Here is a 27653-nt window from a genome sequence, read left to right as displayed (position 1 = left end):
GGGGGGGTGTAGAGAACCCTGAAATCACAAAGCAAACACCCACCCCTGTCCCCGTGGTGCTACCAGGCCCCTAAGAAAAGGCGCTACCCAACCCCAAATTTCTGCGTCAGTATGATGTTGCAGTCTCCAGGGCGAAAGTATCCAGCGTTTCTCTGTAAACCCGCAGAGACGCAAGTGCACTGGGGAACCGGCACCGCCCAGCGGACGGGACAGAGGCGGAGACAGAGCAATGGGCGTGTTCGAACCGGGGGCGTGCCCGGGGCGTGGGCGAACCGGGGCAGTAGGTGGGGCCGGCGCTTGCCTTAGAAAGGCGCTCCGCGCGCCGCGTAAACTACCCTGCGCCGCGGCGGAGCAGGTGAGCGGAGGGAGGAGGGCTGGCTACATGCGGCCCGGTACCTGTCACCGATCACCGGTAGCCGCAGCATGGGGAGCCCGGATGCAGCGAGGCTCTTCTTTGATCACACCCCTGACCGCTGTTTTCTCAGCCCTCTCGGGGCATCTGCGTCCGGGCTTCCAGGCTGCGGCCCCTACGGCGATCTCGGCCTCTGAGGCCGGCGCGGGGGCGAGGAGAAGGCGCCAGGGAGGCGGCAGTGCGGCCGGTCCAGAACTGGGGCTTGGAAGAAGCTTTGGGAGTGATCCTGGGCCTTTGGCTGCGTCCGGGTGTCCTCAGCGTCCCTTCTTGCCTCCGAGGCCCCAGGCAGGGTAGGCGCGGAGAAAGATGTTTAAGTATTTTGGTCCCTGTTACCCAAGACTTGACCGGGTCTACTTGGGCACTTCTACAGATAACAAGGGAGTGGGGGCGCACGACAGGGCCTGAGGCTGGCACTCTGTTACCAGTGTTTGGGGTTGTAAGTCTCTTAGAGCAACAGGGAGCCGCCCAGAATCAAGCCTTTGAAGCTGAAGGAACTCTAAAGCAAAGGCTAGTTGCCACTGATGAAGAAACTGCGCCTGGGGCTGAGGATGTAGCTTTATGGTAGAGTGCTTGGCCAGCCAGGGGAGGGAAGAGACGGGGGGGGGGGGGGGGGGGGGGGGGGGGCGGGAGAACAATACTCAGAATTAAAAAGTGCAGCTGCCCAGGGTCTCCTGGGTAAGGTACAGTGGAGCCAGGCTTAGCGCCTGGTGCCTGGGCCTCTACTTCTGCTACCCAGACCTAACTAAGTCCTTTGCCAGTCAGATGAAATGTACTAGCATCTTTGCTAAAGGTATTCGCTTTTAAAGGTGTGAACGGTTGGTGAACTATCTGCATCCATTTAGAGATGGGGCATTAGAGAGCATCTAAACCAGAACAGATGCAGACCAATTTAACTCAGAATGGACAACCATCCCCGTGTAGTCTATTGGGTACAGAGAGACTCCGTCATCCGGAGTGGCTGCACCTGATGCAATAGTCCCTCTGCGGACATCTGAGCCTGCTGGGCCTTCAGCCAAGACTTCTGGTTGCAATTAAAGGTTCTGTATAAGCTGTTTCAGGTGTGTAAGCCTCAGGTTCCCCTTTGGGTGTAGGTGGCTCTGTGGGAGCCTGAGAAACAGGGTCAGGTCCTGTGTTTTCAGTTGGTAGAAGGGGCCAGAGGCTGCTGCTGGCTGTGTGGATGGCCCAGGACACAGGGCCTGGCTGGACCCTGTCCAGTGGCCCTTCTGTGGTTGCTCTCAGGCCAGCTGCGCAGTTTACCATGTGAGAGTCTCTTGCCAGACTTGGCCTCTCCGGGTTGTTGTTGGTAACAACCATGTGACATACCCAGGTCTTAGGAGTTGGGCATTCATGATAAAAGGCTGTTTTGTCCAGTGGTTATCACAGTTACTGTAAAACCTTAGTGAGGGGCAGAGAGATGGCTCAGCAGTTAAGAACACTGGCTTTATTTACAGAGGACCTGTGTTCAACATGGAGGCTCAGGACCATCCGTAACCCCAATCCTTAGGGACCCTCTTTTGGCCTCTGTGGACACCAGTCATACATGGGCTGCACAGATACACACACACACATGTGTGCTGAACAGACATACATGCAGACAAAATACCTATATACATAAGATATAATTTTTAAAATTTTCTTAAGAACTTAAGCAATGTGATAGCCCCTGTCTGTAATTCCAGTGCATAATCACTGAGGCAGGAGGTTTGCTGTGAGTTCAAGGTAAGCCGGGGGGTTGTGGGGGGGTTTAGGGGGGAGGGCTGTGTAGTCAGTTTCTGGCCAATTTGAACTGCATAGGGAAGCACTGTCTCAGAAAACAAAAAAACAAAACACACAACAACAATGCGTATCACCAGACAGAACTAAAGGAACACTGGAACAGTTATTATGACTCTTTTAAAGTCCAGGAACCTGAGTTCTGGGCCGTGGGTGTCAGAGATGGGGGCCCAGCTGCCTAGCTGTGTGGCCCCGCTGTATATCCGTACAGGATTTGGACATTGTCTGTGCTTTTGGAGTTGTACATGGTCTTGTCATAGTCAGCTCGTACTTGTGTCTGCACTGCTACCCAGAACATTTCTGTGAGGTCTTCACTAATGACTTCCTGAGAACCTGGGAGGGAAAAAAAAAAATGTTTTGTATTTTGAGGCAGGGTTTTGCTGTGTAGCCCTGGTTGGTCGGTTTGGTACTCTTTGTGTAGTACAAAAGGCTGGCCTTAAATTAATGGCAGTCCTCCTGCCTCAGTTTCCCTCTCCCAGTGCTTTTGGTTCTAGACAAGTACCGTCATTCTAACTTACCTTCCTCCCACCTAAAGAAACCAAGATGCAAGGTAGACATGATGGTGCATGCCTTTAGTCTCCGCACTCGGGAGGCTGAGACAGGCCAACCTCTGAGTTCAGGGCCAAACCAAAACACCTGTGACCCCAGCACTTGAAGGCAGAGAGGCGGGAGGATCTGTAGTTCAAGGTCATCCTGCTGTAGTAGTGAGTTCACGATTAGAAATACAAAACTAAAACAAAAGAGGAAGAGGTAAGGGAAACCACCAGCAGTGTGTGTGTGTGTGTGTGTGTGTGTGTGTAGGTCCTATGGATCTTTCTAACAAAAATCTCTGTGGCTGTTTTTCAACTGTTTCTTTGAGGTTGGGCCCCTGCTCAGCTGGGACCTGGAAGAGAGCAAATGTTCCTGCCACTGTTGCCACCCGTTGTGGTACTGTGGTTGCTGGGAAGTGGTGCTCAGTCTGCATTCAGTCTCCTCTGGGGGTTTAGGGATGGTGTCCCTGCCACCTGAACACTTGTGGCAAAGAATAAATCAAAGTCAATCCTCAGGAAGGATAAGGCATCCACTAGGGAGACAGCTCTCCATAGCCGCTCTGTTGATTGAGAGAACAGGTTGCTAAAGTCCCACCTTCCCGTTACACCTCAGCCAGAGACTTTCTCATGTTTTTAAAAATAAAAGTAATACATTCTTATTCTAAAAGCATGTCTTTAAAAAGACTGGGCATTGAGGCATACTCTTTTAATCCCAGCACTCAGGAGGCAGAGGCAGGCGGATCTACAAAGAGACTAGCCAGGCCTATACAGAGAAACCCTGTCTGAATAAAACAACAAAAACAAAGACATCCCTTCACCCTTAGCTTGGGAATAATTGCTCTGGTACCTGGCGGTATTTCACTGGTGGGGTCTGATGGAAGGCCTTCTGGTCATTGGAGGTGTGAAGGTGTCACCTCTTTCACTTTCTGGACCTGAACTGAGTAGTTTTGCTGTACTGCAAGCCCAAAGCCTGACGCCCAACTGACCCTGGCTTAGGTTGTAAAGCTGCAGCAAAGTAAACCACTTTAAAAAAAAAAAAAATGTAAATCGTATCTCAGGTGTTCGTGTTAGTAACAGAAAGCTACCTGACACCTCTCAGAAAGCCAGCTTTGATAGGCATTGAGGTCTTTGTTTCTTTTACTAGTCTCATACCAGGACACTTTCTCACTTGTCTTTTCAACTGAATCAGAAAACTGGTACCCAGTTTCCTTCCCTGCTATGGGCTGGCAGGTCTACACCTGAGCCTCACAGACCCGCAGGAGTGGGGCTCAGAGCCCTTGGGTGTGGAGATGGGGGTGTGTGAGACAGGCTTTATTAAGGACTTTTGAGCTGGCATGATCTGGGAGTGGACAGGGGGCATTTCTAGACACATTCTTGTCCATGGGTCGATCCCAAAGAGCCTGGGGGTGGGGGTGTGGGTGTGGGTTATACGGCCAGGAGCCTGATTGGGTGATTGGACAGGGAACAGCATCCTTCTGTGGGCAGTAGGGAGACCTGTAAACTCTTGGTCCTCACCTGACTTCTTTACCCTCCTTTCACCCCCAGCTGCCCTGGGCTTTGGTTTCCTGAACTATGAAATAGGGTACCAACTGATGGCTCACAAGGTATTCGATCCAGTTTTGACATCATCCTCTAGACGTGCCCTTTTCTTTGACAAAATGTTCCCATTGCCAGGCAGAGATGGAAACAGGATCTCCCTGGGGCCTGGCCTTTGTAATAGTTCACGTGTCTGGTGGCTTAGCAGGTCCCTAGCTTCCAAAGACTCTGGTTGGCTGCTTGGCTTCGTTAATTCCCTCTCAGTGTCCCCTCCTGTCTCTATCCCCACTGTGGCTAGAGGCTCCACACCAGCCCTACAAGGCAGCGCATTCCGCTGTTCACAGAGGAGGAAATCGCTCCTGTCACCATGCAGAAGCTGTCCAGGAAGTATGGTTCATGTCACACAAATCTGTTTAGCCACTGGCTGCTGTGCTTAAGGAAAAAAATTCTGCATGGGGGAGTGGTGGCACACTCCTTTAATTCTAGCACGTGGGAGGCAGAGGCAGCCTGGTTTACTCAGTGAGTGAGTTCCAGGACAGCTAGGACCACACAGTGAGAGCCTGTCTCAAAAAACAAAACAAAAGAAAACAAAACAAAAATAAAAAATATTTGACTTTTCACTTGAGGGTGGTATGCTACCAGGCACTCTCCCTGTCTCTTCCCCTTAACTACTCTTCTCCCAGGCTACTTTATGATAAGAGGAAAGTTGCCCCAACCCAAGCACTTCAAGAGAGAAATGGATAACAGAGCTTAATCCAGAGGCTAAGCCAGGGGTCAGGAAGCCCCGCTTGGGGGTCTAGGAATCTGTGAGCTGCCTCTTTTGACTCCAACTCTGTCTCAGATCTCCCGAAGGCCAGGAGAGCCAGGTGGACCAGCCAAGTACGTGCTCGGTGCCGAGGGTTGGAGGTAGGCCTGGAATCTGGGAGGTGTCACAGGGTGTTGTCTGACTCGGGAAAGCCCTTTCCTGGTGTTGAGGAGAACTGGGGCTTTCCAGGAGTCCTGAGAATGCTGGGAAGTGGCGGTTTGATCACAGAAGGTGACATTTGAAAGCTGAGGACATTGTTCTGTTGGCCCTTCGGAGCCCTAACCTTTCCGCAGACCTATGTGTTTGTGGGCAGTACTTTCCAGTTCACTTTTGGAGTATTATTTTCCACTAGGCGCTGGAGCTTTCTGTGGCATTTCAGAATCTCTTTCCTACCAGGGCCACTAATTTTAAACATTAGGACAAACCTTTGCTCCTCTGTACTTTGGAAAGCCGATTGAGGCAATTGGGTCACCCGGTTTTGATGAGAGTTGCTGGTATCAGCGGGTTGGGGGAGCTTCTGCAGGTCAGATGCCCTGAGTTCAGCTAATTGACATTTTGATTTCAGTCAGTGAGTTAGTCAAAGTCAGCAGTGTCCTTAATCCCTCAGCCACAGTGCAGGCAGTGCTTCCAAAACAGCCTGTCCCCCCACTCTTCCCGTCAGCCCCTCTGAGCTTCCTTGGGGACCCTAGGGATGCGGAGCTGGTTGTCTGGCGGCACCACCGTCAAGGCTCCACTCCCATATCTACCTGTGCTGAGTCAGGCTCCCTCCAGAGCTCTTTGCAGCAGGGTTGTTTATCTGTGCTCATTTGCTTGGTGATCTTTCCCTCTAAGGATTTCCGTGCCAGGGCTGCCTCGCAGACACAGAAGCCTTGCAGACTGGCATTAAGGGAGCTGAAGAGGCATCTGTTGTCTGTCATTCAGGGCTTTGAGAGGACAATGTCACTGACTTCCTGTACTCTCATCTGTTTCCCCAGACTAAGCAGATAATTCAGGAGGGAGAGGAAACTCTATGTGTCAATGCTTATTATTTCCTTTTACAGATCAGTACCTTGTCAGGTATTTAATCCCAGCACAGAAGCTGAACTCTGTGGGTTCTGGGTGAGCTTGGTCCAGTTCCAGGCCAACCAGGGTTACATAGTGAGACCTTACCTCAAAAGAAGAGAAAGAAAGAAAGAAAGAAAGAAAATAAATTGCTGGGCGTGGTGGCACACATCTTTAATCCCAGCACTTCAGGCAGGCGGAGTTCGAGGCCAGTCTGGTTTACAAAGCCAGTGCAGGGTAGCCAGGACTACAAGAGAAACCCTGACTCAAAAACAAAAAACAAACAACCCCCACCCCCCCAAAAAACCCAAAAATCAGTAGATTGAAGATGAAACCATCGGAGGAGATGGGGGAGAAAGGCAGGGGGGATGGAGGGGGGGTTGGGTGGGGATGAGACTGCCATAAAGTGCTTGCAGCTACATAAGTAAGTTAGAAGCTAACCAGGGATAGATACATGAGACCCTGTCTGAACAATAAATTAAAATGAGAAATGCAGAAAAATACAAAGCAAAAAATCACCCACAGTCACACCAGTCTAAAGACTACGACCTTTAATGTTTTGTAATAATTTTATCATTCTTTGTGTACCTGTGTGTGTGCGTGTGTGTGTGTGTGTGCACGCATATGTGTATGTGTGTAATTCAGATGATTATGAGAACATTTATATTCTGTTAAGTTTAGCTTCACTTAATTATTACTAAGTATCTTTTGAGGCAAGACTTTAGTGTTCCTGTTACAGTCCCCATCAGATGGACAGATACCCAAGGGATGACACATACCAAGTTCTTTTTAAGCTGTGTTTTGGGTTGGTTTCTAAACATTGCAATAGTGTAACTAATAAATTGGGCACAGCAAAGGATGAATAACAACAAGCCAGCAATGAGAACGATGTGCTGTAGGGAAAGCCGTTAAAACTTATGAACTGATCGCTCTGGAATTTTCCATTGTATGTTTTTGGGCCTCAGTTGACCACTGATAGCTGTAACCACAGGAATTGCAGATAAGAGGAGGTGGGAGGTGAGTTCCTGTACCAGAGAAGAGAGTCAGAAAGTTCAGTCATTTTTACTTTCATGATAACAAATAGCTACAGCACATTTTTTTTTTTTTTTTTGGTATGAATTTTTTTTTTCTTAGATAAAATTCCAAGAATGTAGCATCTCCGGATCAAAAGGTCTGAGTCTTTAGGTAGCTTTGGGGGTTTTCCTGTTTTTGGTATATTTTATCATCTAACACCCACCTGTACCCCCAGCATCTGACACCAGGATGGGTCTTGCAGCCCTCCTTCACAGTGGGCATTGTTTAGAGACTTTGCTACTCTGAGGAGCTCTCACTCCTTTCTTCCCAGTTGCTGTCTGGCCAGGTCCGGTGTCCAGGACAAAGGGCTGTGCAGTTTAACTCCCCATGCCTGCTGTCAAGTTGTGCTGGACATGGAAGTGGGAAGGTACTGGCTAAGCGGCTTCCTTGCCTTCCTGAGTCAGGCCCAACTCAGGCAGGCCACGAGTGTGTAGCGTCACCATCTCCAAAGCATTGCCCAGACCCTGGGCTAGAGTGGAGCTTAGGGATCTATGTTCTAAATCTACAGCTATGATGGTTAATGGTGAACTAGGCAGAGATGAGCCTCTGGGCATGCCTGTGGGGGAATTATCTTGATTTCCTTAACTGGGGTGTGAAGACAAGCCCACTGTGTGGCAGCAACTGTTCCATCATGCTCCGCCTGACTGTAGATGGGATGCGGCTGGCTAGCTAAGCTCCTCCCACCTTGACATCACCATCAGTGAGCTGTGAACCAGGATAAACTCTCTCCTGAATTGCTTCATCCCAGCGTGGATCATAATAATAGCCTAGCATAGTGTTGAAGAGACCAGAAACAGAATACCCAGGCTTCAGGACAGCCTTGAGGTTTGTCACTTTTTTTTTTTCCTGCGGGGTGGCGCATGGAACCTGAGGCCTCAGGCATGCCAAGCTCTCCACTGAGGCACCTACCTGTTCTGCATGTCCATGACAAGAGAATTCACAGTTGCTGGAAGGGAGAGTGAGTAGAACTCCTGGGTCCTGCGGGCATGTGTTTAAGATATGACAGATAGCCAGGCCTCAAAGAGGACAGGGGACCTTACAGTCTTGTAGGCTCCTGCCTGGCTAAGAGTTTCCCCAGATCTCAGGACAAGTTGCCCTGTGAAGCTGGGCCCCCTTACACTGAGTTCTCTTGTATTAGATGTTGGTTCCAAGGCCTGGCCTCCAGGGAGCAAAACGACTCCTGAGCCCTGGGCTTAGCTGAGCTTCCAGAATTCCAAGTAGTAGGGCCGTAGACCACATTCTCTAGGCCACGCTCTGCTGTGTGTAGCCTAGAAAAAGGGAACTTCTCATCCCTCCTCCTAGGAGATTGCAGGGATGAATTAAGCTCCTAGGGATGGTGAAGGAGAGAGAAACCTGTTTTTTAGGATCCCAAGTGCGGGATTGGAACGGTCTCATGAGAGAACAGGTGAAGTTAATCCACTAGAAGAGCAACCACCTTGTGCAGGAGCTTGATTGTTGCCAGCTGAAAAGATCCCGTGAACAGACTCTGGGAGGAGATATATAAATGAGCCCAGAACTGGAGGCGGGCTTTTTGGAGACTTGGGATGGTTTTGGCTGTTCATCGCTCCACTTTGAGACGCTCCTAGAGAGAACTGCTTGAGGGAAGGCTTCGGGCCTCCGTCTCCTGCTGAAGTTCTGGGTTCTGGTTACTCTAGGTTCCAGCAGAAGAAATCCTGCAGATTGTGCCAGGAGAATCGTTCCTCAGGACTGATACCTTTACGGTTTTGTTATTGTGTCTATTAATCCTCATTTCCTATTGTTTTGGTTAGTCGGGTTATAGGTGACGTATGCTTGGTGACTAAGTTGTTAATAAAATATATTGGTTAAGAAAATTGAGCCTACAGGATTGTCTACCCTACCGGGTCCCCTGATTCTACCACATTAGCCCCTTGGCGGTATTGAGGCAAGATTGTGTAATACACTCATCTTGTTCATACGCTTGAATAGTTTCCAGAATCCCCCGCCTCTATCAGTCTCAGCTGTGCACCTTTTCGGCCACTCCCTGTCTCTCTCAGTCCTCAAGACCCAAGGCATCCAGCTCTAAGAGTGGCACATTGTTTCCTCTGAGCTTGGAGAGGGCATGGTCCTCAGCACCTCCCTCTTGTGCCTGTGGTATTCTGCAGCTGTGTTGCCATTCCTACAGTGTCTGGTAGACCTGAGAGGCAGCTTCTGGGGGCCTCTAGGCTTCTTCACTTCGCAAATCATGTGAAGACAGAGGGTGCCTTTGTAGTAGGGCCAATCAGAGAAGTCAACAAAGGCAGGCCCTTTACCATCTCTGTAATTGCAGATTGAGGGCAAGTCCTTGTGGGAGTTATCCGTATAGATGTCCTGGAGGTGAGGCTGGGGGCGGGGGCAGGTCACGGCCATCCCTCAGTATGGGTGTTTCCAGGAGTCATGCCCCACTACTGGCTGGGTGGCTTCTGGGACTTAGCTGCCACATTTGAACTCAAGACTGTAGTCTACCTGTACCCCACATTCAGGTACCCTTAGATAGTATCCCGTTTTCAACTCACACTCTGAGTTTCTGAATCACAGTCAACCTTCCTTGGTAACATCCTGTTTCCCCCTCTTAGTCTAGCCTGGCCAGTATCTTCGGTTTAATCCTTTAGTGTGTCCCTATGTCAGCTCCTCCTAGCAAGCATGACTTCCCTCCAGGTTAACACCGCCACCCTCCCCCCCCCCCCAATTTGGGCCACTTCCCCCATCAGGACACTTCCTCCTGACCTCTGTCCTTCCCCTTGTAGTCAGCAGCTAGATAGACACTTGTCCATACCCAACTTTCCTTGAGATGACATGGGCCTCCTTGGTGTGGTCATGTTTCCTACAGAGGATTCCTGCGTGAGTCCTCTGTAGGAAACATGGAATTTCTGCTTCTGCGGTCAAGTTCCTTCACCGCCTTGATGAAATGTCACTTGTGTATTGGATGATTTTTGTTGCTGTTCTTACAGGACAAGAGTGTTTCTTATTCAAGGCTGTAGCCCCAGAGCCAAGCACAGTAGATTTTCCAGATGTTTATTGATTGAACAAACATGTTGACGGTTCAGAGTAACCCTGACCTCTCTGATTGGGCATTTTGCTCCATGTGATAGTAATCCACTCAAGCCAGGCCTAGACAAGGCTGCTGTGACCTTGTGCTGGCTTTTGGAACTCTTGTTTTGAGTAATTGTTCAACATGTGTATCTAGGAAGCTTGTTACAGGCAAGGCCTATGCCTGGTGTTGAAGCCACTGTACCATCTCTCAGCTCCCTCACTGCCTCTGCCTGCCAGGAGAGAAGAACAAGCTCCCTGTGTTTCTTTCCCAGGTGCTTTTTGAGGCAGAACCATGCTCACATTCATGGCCTCTGACAGCGAAGAAGAGGGATGTGATGAGCGGACATCCTTGATATCAGCCGAGAGCCCTACATCAGGCTCCTGTCAGCAGGGCCGGCCGGGACCGGAGGATGGAGAGAACACTGCCCAGTGGGTAGGTCCCACCAGCAATTGTGGGCCTTAAAACAGGGCCTTTGAAAAAATATATATCTATTTTTAATGATGTGTATTAATGCATGTATGTGGAGGTATATGGGTACCCATGGAAACCAGAAGGAGCTGTCGTGTCTCCTGGAGTTGGGGTAACAGTCACTCCTGAGCTTGCTGACATGGGTGTTAGCAACAAGAGCAGCAGGTACCCTTGGCCACTGAGCCGTCTCTCCAGCCCACTCCTGTGTCTTACGGCTTGCTGAAGTTGGTGTCTCCCCAAGACCTTTGTGCTGAAAGTTTGGTCTCTTGTGTGCTATGATTGAGAAGTAGTGGGACCCCAAAAGAAGGGAGCATTGGAAGGGGCGGGGCTTAACTTTGGCGCCCCACTCCATGATGTCTGCCCCCAGAATGGTCACCACAGGCTCAAAGCAACAAGGTAATCCACTGAGACCAAGACTATTCTTCTATAAGTTGAATTATCTTAGGTCAGTCAGTCTGTCTGTCTGTCTTTTAAGATTTATTTATTATGTATACAGTACTCTGCCTGCATGTATGTCTGCATGCATGCCAGAAGAGGATATCAGATCATATTATAGATGGTTGGGAGCTATGACCATGTGGTTGTAGGAATTGAACTCAGGACCTCTGGAAAAGCAGACAGTGCTCTCAACCTCTGAGCCATCTCTCCAGCCCCTCTTAAGTGTTTCTTTCTTTCTTTTAAAAAATATTTTATTTATTCATATTACATCTCAACTGTCAATTGTTATCCTATCCCTTGTATCCTCCCATTCCTCCCTCTCTCCCTTTTTAAGTGTTTCTTAAGAGAGATAAAGCTGACTAACCCACGGATGAAACTAGGTATTCTTCCATTCAGGAAGAGCAAATAAACATGAAAACTGGCCAAAGTCTACCGGCCACGACGCAAGTGCATCTTCTATCTGTAGAGGTTTTGTAGTAGACTACACATTACAGTATATAGCGGGGCTGCTTGCTCATCCTCCTTCGCCACCCACCCCTCACCCGCCTCAAACGCAGGCTGCCATCTCCAGGTTCTGTGAGTTTGGGTGCTTGGGACAGAAGCATTGAGATGAGAGGAGGGCAAGCTCTTCCGGGAAGGGTTCGTGTCCGTAGCCGGACAGGGTAACCACGAGCCGAGCTGGCCCGAGTCAGGCTTGACTGGAGTGCTGGCAACTTAGCTGCACTGTGACCCATACTGCTGCAGCCTCAGGCCAGGAGATGGTTAGTCAGCTCGGCTGTCTCCCTCCTGGTCAGGCAAACCGCAGCTGACGTTACCTGAATCTCTACATTTTATTCCTTGTAGTAACTTAAAACCTCTCCGTGTCCAGAAGGCTTTTTTTTTTCCCCTCAAGCCATCCTAATCCTTAGCCTTGAAATCTGACCCCCTTTCTCCCTGTTCTCTTGAAGCTGAGATTTGAGGCCCAGTGGGTTCACAGTTCAAGGTCACTGCCAGCCTGTCCTCCATTGTTTCTTCTCTTATCTCCTGGACACTTGTTCTTTTCATTGTTTAGAGTCCTGTCTAATAATCTTTTTCACTCTTTGGTCTCAAGTGAACAGCCAGCTTGGGGCTCCCTTGCAGAGAACTGGTACTGAAGCAGCCATGTGTTTTGATGCTCAAAGTCCCCTCCATGTTGGCTCTTCTAGTCAGTCAGCCAAAATGTCTGATCTGTTTCCTCATCTCCTACCTAGCCTGGCTCCTCCCAGGCCAGTGTGGCCATGTTGGTTAGCGACCTTAGTTCCTGTCTTGGGAATGGGCAAGTGTCTTTGCTGTTCTCTTCTGTGGCTATGCAGGCTAGCTCAGGACCCTCCCCACCACTGTCCTCCTAACGGTCTTTATATATCCCGAGACCTAAACTGAAGCTCGCTCTTCCCATGTCAAGTAAGCAGCATGTAGCCTTCTCAGATCTACCTCCAAAAGCCCATGCATTTCCAGAAGCTCACTGGGGGAGCGGGGCGCCTGTGTGGCTCTCACTGTGTGGTTTCCCACAGAGGAGCCAGGACAGCGAGGAAGACTGTGAGGAAGAGCCGGACCGCTACACCTGCAGTGCAGTCCCTGGCCGAGCGCCGGGCCTGGAGGAAGAGCTGACTCTTAAGTATGGAGCAAAGCATGTGATCATGTTGTTCGTGCCTGTCACGCTCTGCATGACAGTGGTGGTGGCCACCATCAAGTCCGTGCGTTTCTACACAGAGAGGAACGGGCAGCTGTGAGTTGGGGCCCTGGTTGGCATTGGGAGGTTGGGTTACCAATTGATTTGAGGGGCATCATAGGTTGCCTCAGCTCCGGTGCCTGTAGCTCTGTGCTGGTGGCCATGGAGAGTAGTGGTTAGGGCTCTGGGCTACACCCTGACACACTCACTGCCTCCAGTTGTGTGACTTGTCTGGGTACACATCTGCCCTGTGTGCCTCCATTTCCTTGTTTGTTTCATGGGCTTAATTAAGGGATACCTGGAGAATTAACCAGGCTGATGTATATGAAATGTCACACACACACACACACACACACACACACACACACACACACACACACACACACACACACACACACACCCCAAAGGCTAAGTGGGATCTGACTACAAGCCAGCACTGATACCACTGTAGAACTCAGCTCCATATACCAAGTACCTGGTCATGGCCCACTGTGTGTGACCTCAGGTGACCCTGTCAGAGCCTCTGCTCCCTGAGATGACAGGGTTGAGCCTGATGATTTATAAGTACACTTCAAGCAGATGATGAGGTTTTGTCAGGCGCATTTATTACTTTAGTAACTGTAACACAGAGAATTGAGAGCTTCCCTCACCCCAGCTCTTCCCCCCCCCCCCCCGCCTCCCTGGGCTCCTCACTGCTCAGCACATTCCCAACATCTTCGCCTTCAGAGAGCTGATGTTCAGTTTGGATTTGAATCCTTTTTTTAATTCTTTAGAAAAGATGAGTTTGGAAAGTTCCCACCCCGAGGGTTGTAGCCTGTGGGGGGGACTCACAGTGGCAGTAGATGGAAGGCTTAGAGAGGACAGGGCCAGCAGTCTGAGCTGGGAAGAGCAAGGTGCCTATGAATTGCTTACTGAGCTGGGGCAGTACCTGTGAGGGAGCAGAGCATGCAGGGGTCCTAGGCTGCAGAACCTCAATGGAGTGTGTTGTGGGGATCCTCTAGAGGGACAGAACCAATGACTGTGCATTATGAAATAAGATGGGTTAGATTGCCATATACAATAAAGGCTAGGTAGTCCAACAATGGCTATTTGCGTGTGGAAGAGGCTGAGTACCCCATAGCTGTTCGGTCCATAAGGCTGGATACCTCAGCAGCCCCAATCTGTCGCTGAATGCCTGGAAGATTCCCAGAGAGCTGCTGGTCTTTAGTCCACAGTGGCTGAGGTACTGCTCTCAGCAAAGGGCAGCAAGAGCAGCAGCAACAACAGAGTAGATGCACTCATTAGCAAGGAGCAAGGAAGGCAGAAGGCAGGCAAAGCAACACTGTTTCCCTCCAAACTCTTCTACTTGGGCTGCCTACCCCTGAGATGGTTAATCCTGCCCAGAAATGCCCTCACAGACCCACCCCTTAGTTGATTCCAGATCCACTCACATTGATAATCAAAATTAGTTACCACACGGAGAAGCACGCAGCCAATTTTGTCAGCAGGGACCAGAGCCGAGGGCCTGCAGGTGGGAGAGTTAAGTGAAGGAGCGAGGTCTCGGTGAGGTGTATTCTATCCTTTCTGCCAGGATGGCCCCGGTTATCAGAGCTCTACAAGTCCATCGACCGAGATGCAGAGGACCGCCCATAAGATAGCAACGGCCCTTGTCAGAGCCGAGTCAGTGCCCAGGGCTCAAACAGAGTGAGCGGTGTGGGGTTTCTAGGAGCTCCATGGTCAGCCTAGGGGGTCACTGAGATGGGAGTGTCACAGGGCAGCAGACACTGAGCCTCTTCTGGTGACCTCTCCAGCATCTACACGCCCTTCACCGAGGACACGCCCTCGGTGGGCCAGCGGCTCCTCAACTCCGTGTTGAACACCCTCATCATGATCACCGTCATCGTGGTCATGACCATCTTCCTAGTGGTACTCTACAAGTACCGCTGCTACAAGGTGAGGACTGTGGTAGCTCTCTACCCCTCCCCCCTCTGCCCTGCCCCCTCTACCCCTGCCATGATGGGGCTGGTGCCACTACCATGTGGCAACTTTGTAAAATCGTACCTGGGTTCCTTCTCTCTGCAGAATAGGTCACTTTTTTTTTTTTTTTTTAAAGATTTATCTATTTATTATTATGTATACAGTGTTCTGCTTGCATGTACTCTTGCAAGCCAGAAGAGGGCGCCATATCACATTACAGATTGTTATGAGTCACCACGTGGTTGCTGGGAATTGAACTCAGGACCTTTGGAAGAGCAGGTGGCACTCTTAACCACTGAGCCATCTCTCCAGCCCGAATAGGTCACTTTTTGATGCTTCTCTGGCACTGTGGGTCGATGACCTAACACTGACTTTTAAACTGCGTGCCCCGCCCTCCACGCCACCTTCTCCCCGCTGTCTTCTGAGCGCCTCATCCCAGTATTTCGGGCACAACTCTCGTTCTCTGAAGTTCATTTTATTTCTTGGAAGTTCTGTTTTAGTTTCCCTCACCCCAAGACTTTCTCTCTAGGCTTATGTTTATTCTCCCCACCTCCCTGTAGATATGGATGCTCATGGGCTGTGTTAAGTGATATGTTATCATTCTTTTTGCTGGTGAGATGAGCTAATTCAAGACAAGTTAAAGTATACAGATGCAGGCTTATTGGGAGTAGCTCTCGGCGGCTTCACTGGCCCCACTGGCACGTGCGAGAGAGAAGAAATACAGAAGGGAGAGAGAGAGGGAGAGAGAGAGAGAGAGAGGGAGAGGGAGAGAGAGGGAGAGAGAGAGAGAGAGAGAGAGAGGAGAGAGAGAGAGAGAGAGAGTAGGAGAGAGAGAGAGGTCGAGATGAGGGAGAGAGAGGGAGAGAGAGAGAGGAGAGAGCGAGGAGGAGAGAGAGAGGAGAGAGGGAGAGAGAGGAGGAGAGAGGAGAGGGAGGAGGAGAGCGAGAGAGGGGGAGAGAGAGAGAGGGAGAGAGAGAGGGAGAGAGAGAGAGAGGGAGAGGAGAGAGAGGAGAGACACAGAAAGAAAGAGAAGGGCATCAAAATGTCTGGATTATATAGTGAAGGGAGCAAGAAGCCCCTGCCCCTGGACTGGAAAGTTCAGGGTAGAGGGCGGAGCATGCCAGCTACACCCTGTAACAGACAGGAATTGAGGGATGCTGGGAGAACCTGGAGGTCAGGTCCCCTTTAGTTGACAAGGCACCTCAGCTGCTTGTCTGGATCTGAAGCCCAACATTACGGTCTCCCAGGCGTGGGAAGCCTCTGGCTTGGAGTCTCCTGCAGATCTTGAGCCTCCCCATCTCATGTGACCCCAATTATAGATAGCATCGTCCTCAAAGATGTCATATTCCTCCACAACAAGCTCCCCGAATAGAGACTGATTTTCTGACCTTGCACATGCTAGTCAAATGCGGTACCACTGAACTGTACCCTCAACCCCTGTGTTGGAAGGGGGCATGTGCCTGCCATGGTCAGGAGTCAGCTCTCCCCTCTTATCATGTGGGGTTCAGGGGTTAAACTCAAGCCACCTGCCTTGGCAACAAGTACTTTTAGCCTCTGGGCCATCTCTCTAGCCCATTTTCTATGATTTTTGTAGGCAGGGTCTTGCTAAGTTGACCTGCCTCAGCTTCACCAGCCAAACTGGTATTACAGACCTGTGCTACTAGGCCTAACTGTGCCATCAGCTTTTCGACACTGGTTATGGGCTACAGGCTTTGAAGCTGGAAAGACCAACGGGAAGTTGGGCTAGCCATTACCTATTTAACAGTGCTGCCATAGGCATCGCATGGTCCTTTGTGTTCTGGTAGCTGTGTCTATGGAGCACAGAGAGAGGAGGATGCCATGGTGCAGGGAGGGAGCCAGCCATGGCTCAGCTGGCTGATAAGGGGTTGAGCCCCGTGGGAGGGACTATCAGGAACATTTCCTGAACCGAAGCTTAGATCAGCAAATAGGGTAAGGCTTCCATGCGAACAAAAGGAGGAGGAGGGGAAAGGGAACGCAGGGGAGGGCTACTGGTTTAGACATATAGAAAACATGACAACAGGCTAGAAATGGCATAGGGAGTGACCCTGCTGTGGTCAGTATATGTCACGTGGGCAGGCCCATAGAAGTGGCTTGACTATCCAGTCAGTCAAGGTCACTGGAAAGTTCTGAGATGCCGTAGCCCAGACAAACAAGTCATAGTTGAGATAAAGGCCAACTCCTTCCCTTCCTTTAAGGCTAGGAGTGCAGTCCAGCTTAGCCCTCCCTCCAGGCAGGCTCTGCTGGAGACCCCGTGGGCTGAGCTGGTGACTGAGGAGGTGAAGTGAGGCTGGGAGGGACTGGCACCATCTTACCTTTAGTGGCTAATATTTGTCCTTGACCCCTCCATGGTCAGCCAGGAAAGGAAGGGCCCCCTCCCCCACACTCCTGAGGACCTGTCTGGAGTTCAGTAGTGGCAAGGGATTTCCCTTCTGTCAAGCCCCTGAGGAGGCTCACCCTGGCTACCCAGTCCGACAGTGGGTCCCCTGACTCTTTGTCCGGGTTGACCCTCATCCTACCTGTCAACTATTTTGCCTGTGATGCCTTTCTGCTGGAACTTTGTGGCTTCTCTTCAGAGTTAGGGTGGTGTCTGTGCATAAAGGCTGCCAGCATGCTCTTTGCACATGATGACTGTGAAGTGGGGTGCCAGCAGACCCTTAGGACTCCTGCCTCCTCCAGACATTTGTAGGTGACTAGGAGGAACTCATTGAGGGGTCTGCCTTTCCTGCCTAACTGAGAAGGATATCCTGGCTCCAGTCCATGCAGCTACTGTACAAATGTGTCACCAAGCTTCGCATGAGAACCTGTGCCTCTGGCAGCCCCAACAAGCCAGGCTTGACTGCTTGTCATCCATAAGCCAATTTTTTAAAAAAGATATTTATTTATTATGTATATGAGCATGCTGTCTTCATGGACACCAGAAGCGGGCATTGGATCATAACGTAGACAGTTGTGCGCCACCATGTGGGTGCTGGGAATTGAACTCAGGACCTCTGGAAGAGCAGCCAGTGCTCTTAACCACTGAGCCATCTCTCCCGCCCCAAGCCAATTTTTAAAAGCCAAATCAATAGTAAAATAGCAGGAAAGGGAGATTTATTCAATGTGGCCACACTGGAAAGTTGGGACAAAGAGATCTGGTGACCCACACCCCCAAATCCATGACTTCCCTCAGTCTATCTCCTCGGTCCTAACATGGGAGTAGGCTTTAAATCGAAGGTAAGTGGTCATCCTTCCTAGGCAGTCCTGGGCGCGGCATGGCCTTACCCATCACTGCCTGGCCTTCACTTGCTTCCTGATGACGTACTGTCAGAAGTATGTGGGAGCTCGTCCCTGGAGACCAGTCCCTCTGGCTAGTGCCAGGCTTCAGAGTTTTGAAATTCCTAGGGTAACTCTGATTTCTTAGGGTCAATCATTTCCTTTTTGGTCTTTCAAGACGGATTCCCGGTGTAGCCCTGGCTGTCCTAGAACACGCTATGCAGACCAAGCTGACTGCAAACTCAGAGATTTATCTGTCTCTGCCTCCCAAGTGCTGCGATTAAAGGCGTGCCCCACCACTGCCCTACGGGATCCATCACTCCAACCCTTTGGAAGCCAAAGGGATGGACAGATGGAAGTATCTGTCTCCGGGGTGTCTTCTTTGCCCTGCACGGGGTTACAGCGGCCCTCTTGTTTCCCTTGTCCAGTTCATCCATGGCTGGCTGATCATGTCCTCCCTGATGCTTCTGTTCACGTTCACCTACATCTACCTTGGGTGAGTGCTGGCGGCCGAGCACAGCTGGGCGGGAAGACCCTGGGCAGGGAAAGACGACACTGGGTTCCTCAGAGTCAGCTGCTCCTGGAGCTCCGGCCTCCAGGCTCGGTCGGCCGCGGGAGTGGGCTCCGAGGTCGGTCACAGTTTTCTTTCTGGCTTCCTGGTTTAAAATGAGCAAAGGAAGCTGGCCTGGCAAAGCCTTCTCAGAACACACTTAGCAGGTGGAAACCCCCTGGAAGTTATGTTCTACTTGGAGGGAGGGTGGCCGAGCCTGGGTACTTCCTGGTGTATCCGCCCTCTAGCCCTTTGATTTTGGCTATCAGCCTGACCCAAAGGCTCAAAGAGAAACACGTTTTTAAGGGCCTGTCTTTGCACAGGGCTTTCTGTCACATGGTTATGTGACCCATGCCCTCGCTGTTGATTGACCACATTCCAGAAAATACTGAGTGGTTAGTTGTGGGGCCCATGGAAAATGGAGGATGGGAGTGCTATAAATCAAACCTAGACTGGAACTTAGTGGCTGAGGAGCAGAGGGTGTCAAACAACTTAGGATGTGGCACACACACCCCCATCCCCACTCCACCCCACCCCAGTAACCCTTACCCTACTCCACCTTGGGCCTACAGGGAAGTGCTTAAGACCTACAACGTGGCCATGGACTACCCCACACTCTTCTTGGCCGTCTGGAACTTCGGGGCAGTGGGCATGATATGCATCCACTGGAAGGGGCCACTGATGCTTCAGCAGGCTTACCTCATTGTCATCAGTGCCCTCATGGCCCTGGTGTTCATCAAGTACCTGCCAGAGTGGTCTGCCTGGGTCATCTTGGGTGCCATCTCTGTGTATGGTAGGCGGCATGGTGGGTCTGGTGGGAACTCGGGGTGACTGGCTCACTGATGGAGTGGGGTCTTCGTTACTCTTGCATTGCTGTGACCAAAATAATTGACAGAAACACCGTAAAGGAAGGAAGATTGATTTTAGATCATTCTTTCCGGGGTGTCAGTCTATCATAAGTGGTGTGGGGGGGATACGAGGGGAGAGGCTTCTTGCAGTGGACCAGGAGGCAGGGAGCTTACTGGAGCCCAGGGCTGAGTCTAACCTTCAAAAGGCCACCCCTAGTGATGCGCATCCTTAGCTAGCCCCCACCTTCTAAAGATCCCAAAGCCTCCTAAAATAGTGTCACCAGCTAGGGATTAAGCATTCAAAACCTGAGCCTCTAGGGATCATTTCACGTTCAAATTGTAACAGGTAGGGAGGGATGTAGGCCCTTCCCCTCCTGCTAGGCCTTCCCACAGACTCTCCCCAGGGCACAGGCCCCAAAGTGACCACTCCCACTGCCCACAACTGTCAGTAAGCTCATGAAGCCTGGAAGTGCAGGGCCTCTGCTGCTGACTGCTGTTTAAGTAGCATTAGCACCATGGCCAGTGCTATGACTCCCTTTTAAATGTGAGGTTTCCGGAAGTGAGACTTCCCAGCCCGTCTTCTGGGTCTCAGCACCTTGCTCTTCCTACTTTGCAGTTACCGGCTTTGGCTCCAGCCAGTGCGAACTCTAAATTAGTGGGCTTGGGACACGGGTCCAGCCTCAAGATGTGGCCTGGAGCCTACTTAGGTTCCTGGTGATGGAGGGGCGGCTCCTCTCTGCGCTGCTTGGAAATTAAGGTCCCCTTTAATATGACAAGGACGTCTCTGTTTTCCCAGATCTTGTGGCTGTGCTGTGCCCCAAAGGGCCACTGAGGATGCTGGTGGAGACTGCCCAGGAGAGAAATGAGCCCATATTTCCTGCCCTGATATACTCATGTGAGTGGTCCATGCCTCTGCCAGACAGTCGGGTCAGCAGGTGGCCTTCTGTGGAGGCATGGAGGTTGGCTATGGTTGTGAGAGTTGGCAAGTTACGCATTCTGTCTCAGCCAAAGATGAGGCTCAAATCATGATAACGCTATGAGGGTCACCACCTGCAGGAGGGTTCCCCCTCCGGAGACTATGGTGGGCTGGATCATTCCTGGAAGAAGGTTGGGAAAGCAGAGTTGGAAGCGGGGTACTAGGTGAATGTGCACGGTCCTGGAAGCAGGGTACTAGGTTAGTGTGCACGGTCCTGGAAGCGGGGTACTAGGTGGGTGTGCACAGTCCTATGACCATGTTCTGGTTGTTGTTTTTTTGAGACAGGGTTTCTCTGTGTAGCCCTGGCTGTCCTGGACTCATTTTGTAGACCAGGCTGGCCTTGAACTCACAGAGATCTGCCTATCTCTGCCTCCCCAAGTGCTGGGATTACAGGTGTGTACCACCACACCTGACTATGGCCGTATTCTATCCACCATCTGGCTGCCTTCATATCCCATGAACCTGCCACCTTTAGACCCTTGCAACCACCACTCAGTTTAGTAAGCTTTGGAGAACAGGGGCCCTGGTTCTCTCTGGGTTTCATAGACAGCGACTTAGCAGTGGAAGTTGGTTATCTCAGAGCAGAAGGCACAGGGATTGACCCTGGCCTTGGGGGTCATCTCAGAGGGATGTGGGTTTATATATGTATTTAACAGATGCCATCACTTTACCTGGTTCCCTGCTTACTACTGGTAGGTCCTGTGCATGGCATAGAGGTCACGCAGGAAGCGAGGTTTTATGTGTTCCCTCTTGGAGTTTGCTCCCTGTGGTGGCAGTGGCCACTCTCTTTGACACTGCGTCTATATAAGTGCAGAGCCTGTGATTCTGGGGTGCTGGTGCCTCGGGTACTCAGGAACCCATCCACAAGGCTGAGTAATCATAACAAATAAGGAATTAAGCATAGAGTGGAGAATTGCTAGCAGCATACATCCCAGGGATGTCCTAAAGATGAGGGACAGGTGGCTCTGGTCAGCCTTAGTGCCTGTGGCCAGGCATTTCCTCATGTGCAAAGGAGGTTTGTATTCATGGAGAATTGGTTTTTGGGTGGAGGTAAACTAAGGAAGTAGACAAATGTAAGCCAGGAAGAAGCATATGTTCTGTTGAAGTCCTTGGTCAGGGGGCCAAGGATGGCCAGGGATCCCTCATTCATGGGTCACACTTGACTAATAACGTGACTTAGGTAGGGGTTATCACTAGGTACAAATCCGGAGGTCAGAACTTGGGGAGCAGCAGCAAGTACGAAGCCCCAGAGTGCAGTGTAGCTAGAGCAGATGGGAGAAAAAAGAGGTAAAGGGGAGAGTCCTGGCAGTGTGAGCGCTGCAGACCGCAGTGTGGCCCTTCTTCCTGAAGGAGAGGTAAGCCCCTGTAAGAGTTGGGCCAAGAGTTTAACAGGATCCCACTGCCTCCTAAGTGGAGAGCAAAGTCTGAGAGGACAAAGCACACTCCAGAGCCAGTATGAAGGCTGGGGAACAACCCATGAAGGGAGAGAGGGGTCTGTAGAGACTGAGGTGAAGTTAATTATGGGGCATTTTACAAGCAGGACTTGCCAGGGTTGTACGACAGAGCCAAGGTTAATGGCGGTGCTTTGTGTCTGAAAAACAAGGAAGAGCCATTGCCTTTGCAGAGAAGGGCCAGGCTGGTAGGATGGGCTTGAGCCTGGGCTTTGGGCTGTGTGGAGTGTGGAGTGTGGAAATCTGACTGGGAGATTGGAAACATGGAATAATGAACTCTGAAGAGAGCCTAAGTTGGAGAGAAACAGTTCAGAGAGTACCATGTGATCGCCAGCTTCCACTGTGTCCATGAACCCATGACTCCAACGAATGCTTGCAGTTTGTGTCTGTATCACTCATAGCCAGAAGTTTCCAGGTCTCCATGTGAGCTGCCATGTGGGTGGGTGCTGGGAAGTGAACCCAGGATCTCTGTTTTTAACCACTGAGCCCTCTCTCCAGCCCCTCAGGGCTACGTTTTGTTTTGTTTTTTTCAGGGTTACATTTTTATGTTGCTTTTTAAATTTTTTTTAAAACAAATTAGGTTCTAACTGTGGTTCTAACTGTGGTGGTAAGACTCATGACTGAGTCTTTGTTGAAGGAAAGGCAGCTGAAACTGTAACCAAAGGTAGCGCATGCATTTAGAAAAATCTCAAGGGCGAGTTTCACAAGCAACAGTAGTAGCTGTGGGACTGGGTTCCCACAGGAAGGGTAGAGGGATTCAACCTGTCAGTGTGAAAATTGGAGACAAGTTTATCTCCAAGAACATGGAGGCACCAAAGTACTTCTAGACCACAAAGATTATTTCTTGCTTAGAGATGGGGACGTTCTTGTAAAGTATGTAGACTGAAGTCACTGCTGAAGTGGCACCAAAAGACGCTACCTATTTTGCTGACGTTCTGAGCAATTTTTGTCATGTCAGTGCTGTCACTGCCTCCCTTTTCGTAATGAACTGAAACCTAAGAATAAGATAAATGACAGTTTTTAAAATGATGCAGCTCACCAAACTGTTCACTGGTCATTAGTATTATCACCACTTGTTATTTGAGAGGAAAACAAAAAAGACGAATAATGTCGGTCCCCACCTAGCCAGTGACCTTGAACTTCTGCTCCCCGAAGCTTCTATGAGCCAAGCACGAGCACATCCCTGCAGGATGGAGTGGGCTGTGCAGGCTTTCTGGGGACCCAGCCTGGCTCCATTTCTGACAGGTCGGGGCAGCTACTGTGACTACTTCCTGAGACACGTGTGTCCCTTTGCTCTTTCTGTAGCTGCCATGGTGTGGACAGTGGGGATGGCAAAGCTGGACCCCTCCTCTCAAGGGCCACTGCAGCTCTCCTATGACCCAGAGATGGGTGAGTACAGGAGTCACAGCCTTGTCTCAGGGGACCCCCTCATCTGCACCCTGCTTGGTCGGCCCCTCTGGGAGTTAAAGTTAATCATGGCAGAGTCACATTACCTGAAAGCCAGACTTTAACACCTGTCTGAGGGAGTAAGTGAAGGTTGGACTGTCTATCCCGTGCCTCAGTTTCCCACCTCAGTTTTCCTGGGTGTTGTTGGTGGGTGATGGAGGTGATGTGGCCTTGATGTGGGAGGGTGTTGGTGAATCATCCAGCTTTTTGTACCTTCTGACCAGCCCTTGTCTCTCCCTGCCACTCTTCACGGTGTGTGATGACCGTGGTCCTTTGTTCCTGGGCGCCCAGAAGAAGACTCCTATGACAGTTTTGGGGAGCCCTCGTACCCTGAAGCCTTTGAAGCCCCTCTGCCTGGCTACCCAGGTGAAGAGCTGGAAGAAGAGGAGGAAAGTAAGGTGTCCAAGTTCGGATGGCCTGCCTCACGAGGCAGCAGGGTGGGGCCGCCACAGTCTCCTGTCACTGTGTTATCTGTGCTCTGGTGGTGGTATTACGTTTATTTAAAAATACCTGTAGTCAGATTCCATGCTAAACAGCGCAGCAGCCTACAGCCCCATGGTAGATGTTTGCCCCTTTCTCTTCTAACCAAGTGGCCTAAATTCCCAGTTTCCACCTAGGCTGCCAATCAACTCAGTCCTTGGTCTCATCCCTGTACCCCCCACTCTTCCTAGATGGTCCATCTTGTCCCTAGTCTGCAGTACTGTCTGTTGCTGAGGGATAGCTTCCTCTTGGCCCTTGGCCCTGCGGCTGGGTCTCTTGGCGCTGGCCCTTCACTTTTTTTCCTTCCTTCCTTCCTTCCTTCCTTCCTTCCTTCCTTCCTTCCTTCCTCCCTCCTCCCTTCCTTCTTCCTCTTTCCTTCCTCCTTCCTTCCTTTTTCCTTTCTTCCTTCCTCCCTTCCTCCTTCCTACCTTTCCTCCTTCCTTCCTCCTTCCTTCTTTCTTTCTTCCTTCCTCCCTTCTTCCTTCCTCCCTTCCTTCTTCCTTTCCTCCTTCCTTCCTTCCTTTCTCCTTCCCTCCTCCTCCTTTTTGCCTGCTTCCTCCTGAGGTTTCCTATCAGTAGGATTGGACAGGGGCCACTCTTTTTTTTTTTCTCTGTATAGGGGGCGTGAAGCTCGGCCTGGGAGACTTCATCTTCTACAGTGTCCTAGTAGGCAAAGCAGCAGCCACTGGCAGTGGAGACTGGAACACCACTCTGGCCTGCTTTATCGCTATCCTCATTGTGAGTGGGCTGCGTGGCAGAGGGGCCACATCCTCTGGGATCCTCGTGGGGCATTTATAGTTGCTGTCTTCCCTCTTAGGGGCAAAGGCAAGAGAGCGAGAGAGAGAGAGAGAAGGAGAGAGAGAGAGAGCGAGAGAGAGAGAGAGAGAGGAGAGAGAGAGAGGAGGAGAGAGGGAGGAGAGAGAGAGGAGAGAGAGAGAGAGAGAGAGAGAGAGAGAGAGAGAGAGAGAGAGAGAGAGAGAGAGAGAGCGCAGCACCCGGGAAGGGGACAGAAGGGGACAGGAGACTTTGATCTCACTGACTACAAGTACCTTAGTGCTAGGGCCTGGATGAAAGCTTTTGGGCCTTGTCCCTTAGTTCCTGGGACTTGTGAGAGTTATGGGAGATGAAATAGCTGAAGGCTCTTCCTGGTGGGTGCAGCCAGGAAGGAGTATGAAAGGATACCCCTCCTGTTCCACAGCTACATGCTCTCAGTGCTAAGGGCTGAATCCCGGGTTCTCCAACCCAGCAGTTGTGCAGCTGTGGTGGCTGGTGCTCAGGCTGGGGGGCATATCCTGCAGTGGCATCCTAGATGATGCTTCCTTTTAGATCTTAGAAGAGTCCCAGAGAAGGCTATAACACCTTGTGCTGCCCTCGGGTGGAAACCCTGGTGCTTTGTCCAGTCTCTGGAAGAACTTGTCTCAGCCCACATGTGTGTCAGGGTTGGGATAACAGACTTCCCCTGGGGTTACGCCCCCCCCCCCCCCGCCCCGCACCCTTCCCCCCACCTCCCGCCTGATTTGGGACCTGTTGTCCCAAGGACAGGTACATTGTACCCACCCTGGACACCAAGGGTGGAGGTGGGAAGGGCCACCCCCATGTTTGCTTCCCAAGGGATGGATTACATGGCATCTATGGTTTCCTTGGTGTCCACTGCTGAGCACCTAAGAGGATCTCATTTTAGTCCATCTGGGTCTCCTGTAAGTGCGTGTCCCCTGGAGAGAGATTCCTAGCAACCTGTGACTGCTGTCCCCAGACGGAGAAGCCATGTGTGCCTTAGGCAACACACAGGTGTCCTGACTGAGGGGTGTGTGTGTGAGAGGACCCTGCCCTGGGCTGTTGCATATGTAGAAAAGACAGTTGCACAGCTAAGGCAGTTGAGCCTAGTCTCAGGGATTGCTCCACCTGCTGTGGTCGTCACCGGCTTCCCTCATCTCGATGTTCCGCAGGGTTTGTGTCTGACCCTCCTGCTGCTTGCCGTGTTCAAGAAGGCCCTCCCCGCCCTCCCCATCTCCATCACCTTCGGCCTCATCTTTTACTTCTCCACAGACAACCTGGTGCGTCCTTTCATGGACACATTGGCCTCTCACCAGCTCTACATCTGATGGGAGGCAGGGTGTGGCTCTGAGGAACTGTAGGAACCTTCACTGGATGCAAGTGTCTAGTTTTACACTCTAGTGCCATATATTTTTTAAAAAAATAAACTTTTCTTTCCTTACAAAAAAGAATAAAAAAAAAAAAAGAATAAAAAGGCGTGTTTACCTCACGATGAGGAAGCAGAAGCTGCTGTTTGGTGCTTGTTATGTGGTCACCAGATTGTGGCTTTCCTGCCGGAGCGTCTGTGACACCATCTGTGGCACCGGTGGGATGCTCGCCAACTGCATCGCCAGGGATGAGGTCACGTGTGTGGATCAGGTTGGGAAGGACGCAAGCCCCATCCAGGTCTGTCATCCTTCAGGGCTGAGTAGAAGTAACGCGTGCATCTGTGAGGACCAGGGGGCATGGTCAGCAAACATGCTAGTCACTGTCAATGCTGAGTGAAGGAGAAAAGCCAGTGTGCAGTCATGACTGTGCCCCGTGCTTTGTTCGTGGTGTCTCTGTTACTTTAGTACCTTTAGATGCTGTGTCCTGTTCTTATTACAGCAGTGACTGCGGGGAGTGGCTTAATATTGATACCAATAAATCGATGCTCCTGTTGGAATGTTGGTGTTTGGTCCCTTTGTTAACATCCCCACCCCCATCCCGGGGTTCTCCAGAGGTGATACACACTGTGTACTGCGGAGGGAGATTTAAGTGCCTTGGTCCTCTGCACTCAGTTCTTAAGGTAGAAAGTTTCATAGCAGGACATTGTGTGGGGAGGGTACTGGCGCAGAAGCCCACAGATCCCTGGCCTTGGCCCTGGTAGGGCGTATGTGGTGTCAGAAATGCTGCAGGGAATTGCTAAAACACTTAAGTGGTTCCTTTGACAGATGTCTGTCCTTAGTAGGAGCCAGGAGACCACCTGAGTTCAGGGAGTTGCTCCCAGTTCCTGTCAGCGGGGAAAGGCAGGCAGTTCTGCCCTTCCCTCTGAGTCTGCCTGGCACAGGTGGCCAAGTCTCAGAAGTGCGCCTCTGGACAGGGACCTGAGGCCACAGAAGCTGTAGAGCAGATTGCTGCCCTGCTGGGGTTGTGGAGAAAACCCAGGTGTGTGCTATCTTTGTCTCTTAGCTCCAGAAGTAACACCGTGGACTGCTAGGTATTGAGAGAGGGATGAGCCACGTGTTGAGACACAGCGGGGGCACGAGGAGACCAGCAGAGACTGCATACTGCTAGTGTGGGAAGTGGTCCCCATCCACTGGCTGGTAACTGCTACAGAGCCTTGGGAGATCAGGGAGCAGCTGAGGATGCAGGGCTAATCCCAAAGCCCCTGGGGCTGGAGGACAGAGTTGGAAAAGCCCACTGCATTTGTCAACTACAGAAATGTTTGTTTTCAACAGAGTGGTTCTGGAGTGAAGCATCTGAGGGGAAGGTTGGATAATGTTTTTTGATCTTAGCACTCCAGAAGTTTTTTTGTGAACCAGTTAGCCAGGGGATGCTGGGGACAGAGCACAGAGGTAAAAATGGAATACGGGTGTGCCCCACCCCCATGTAAGCACATTGACACTGTGGGAGTGAGCCTGGTTGGTCTCTGAAGGACCCAGTGGCTCTTGGGTAATGTGAATGTTAGGATTAAGAAGACATGTCTGTGAACAAAATGAAATGGAAGAGTCACAGGAGGGAAAGGAAGGGTCCGAGAGCAGACTCACTGTGAGCAGCACACGAGTAGAAAAGAGAAAGAACACAGGAGACTAGATGCATTTAAACAACCAGGAAAGGGCAGTGAGCAGGTTTGCAAACCACCT

At 50.9% G+C, this 27653-nt stretch overlaps 2 protein-coding genes across 3 annotated transcripts in view; both read left to right on the top strand.

The window, feature by feature from the left end:
* The window catches only part of Coq8a (coenzyme Q8A), a 450047-nt gene that overhangs the window by 360267 nt on the left and 62127 nt on the right, over positions 1-27653 (top strand). The window lies entirely within an intron of this gene.
* Psen2 (presenilin 2) lies at positions 290-26006 on the top strand. 2 transcript variants are annotated; one of them, XM_051148014.1, is made up of 11 exons: positions 290-355; positions 10474-10634; positions 12638-12852; positions 14586-14727; positions 18453-18520; positions 19147-19367; positions 20219-20317; positions 23155-23238; positions 23590-23688; positions 24395-24513; positions 25722-26006. In XM_051148014.1, exons 2-11 carry the CDS (start codon positions 10494-10496, stop codon positions 25875-25877), a joined length of 1344 nt encoding a protein of 447 aa, XP_051003971.1. In that variant the 5' UTR covers positions 290-355; positions 10474-10493; the 3' UTR covers positions 25878-26006. The 2 variants fall into 2 exon arrangements, with proteins under 2 accessions (XP_051003971.1, XP_051003970.1); XM_051148013.1 differs by having other exon boundaries at positions 23587-23688.

The sequence above is a fragment of the Acomys russatus genome, chromosome 6, assembly GCF_903995435.1.
Source record: "Acomys russatus chromosome 6, mAcoRus1.1, whole genome shotgun sequence".
NCBI lineage: Eukaryota > Metazoa > Chordata > Mammalia > Rodentia > Muridae > Acomys > Acomys russatus.
The sequence above is the reverse complement of the archived record's forward strand: the minus strand, read 5'-3'. Positions and strand labels throughout refer to the sequence as shown.

Bases quoted from the DNA above. Each gene is read 5' to 3' on its own strand.
- Psen2 (XM_051148013.1), top strand. From the start codon at position 10,494: ATGCTCACATTCATGGCCTCTGACAGCGAAGAAGAGGGATGTGATGAG. The intron at 23,239-23,586 runs GTGAGTACAGGA...CTGGGCGCCCAG, and splicing joins CTCCTATGACCCAGAGATGG to AAGAAGACTCCTATGACAGT. The intron at 23,689-24,394 runs GTAAGGTGTCCA...TTCTCTGTATAG, and splicing joins GCTGGAAGAAGAGGAGGAAA to GGGGCGTGAAGCTCGGCCTG.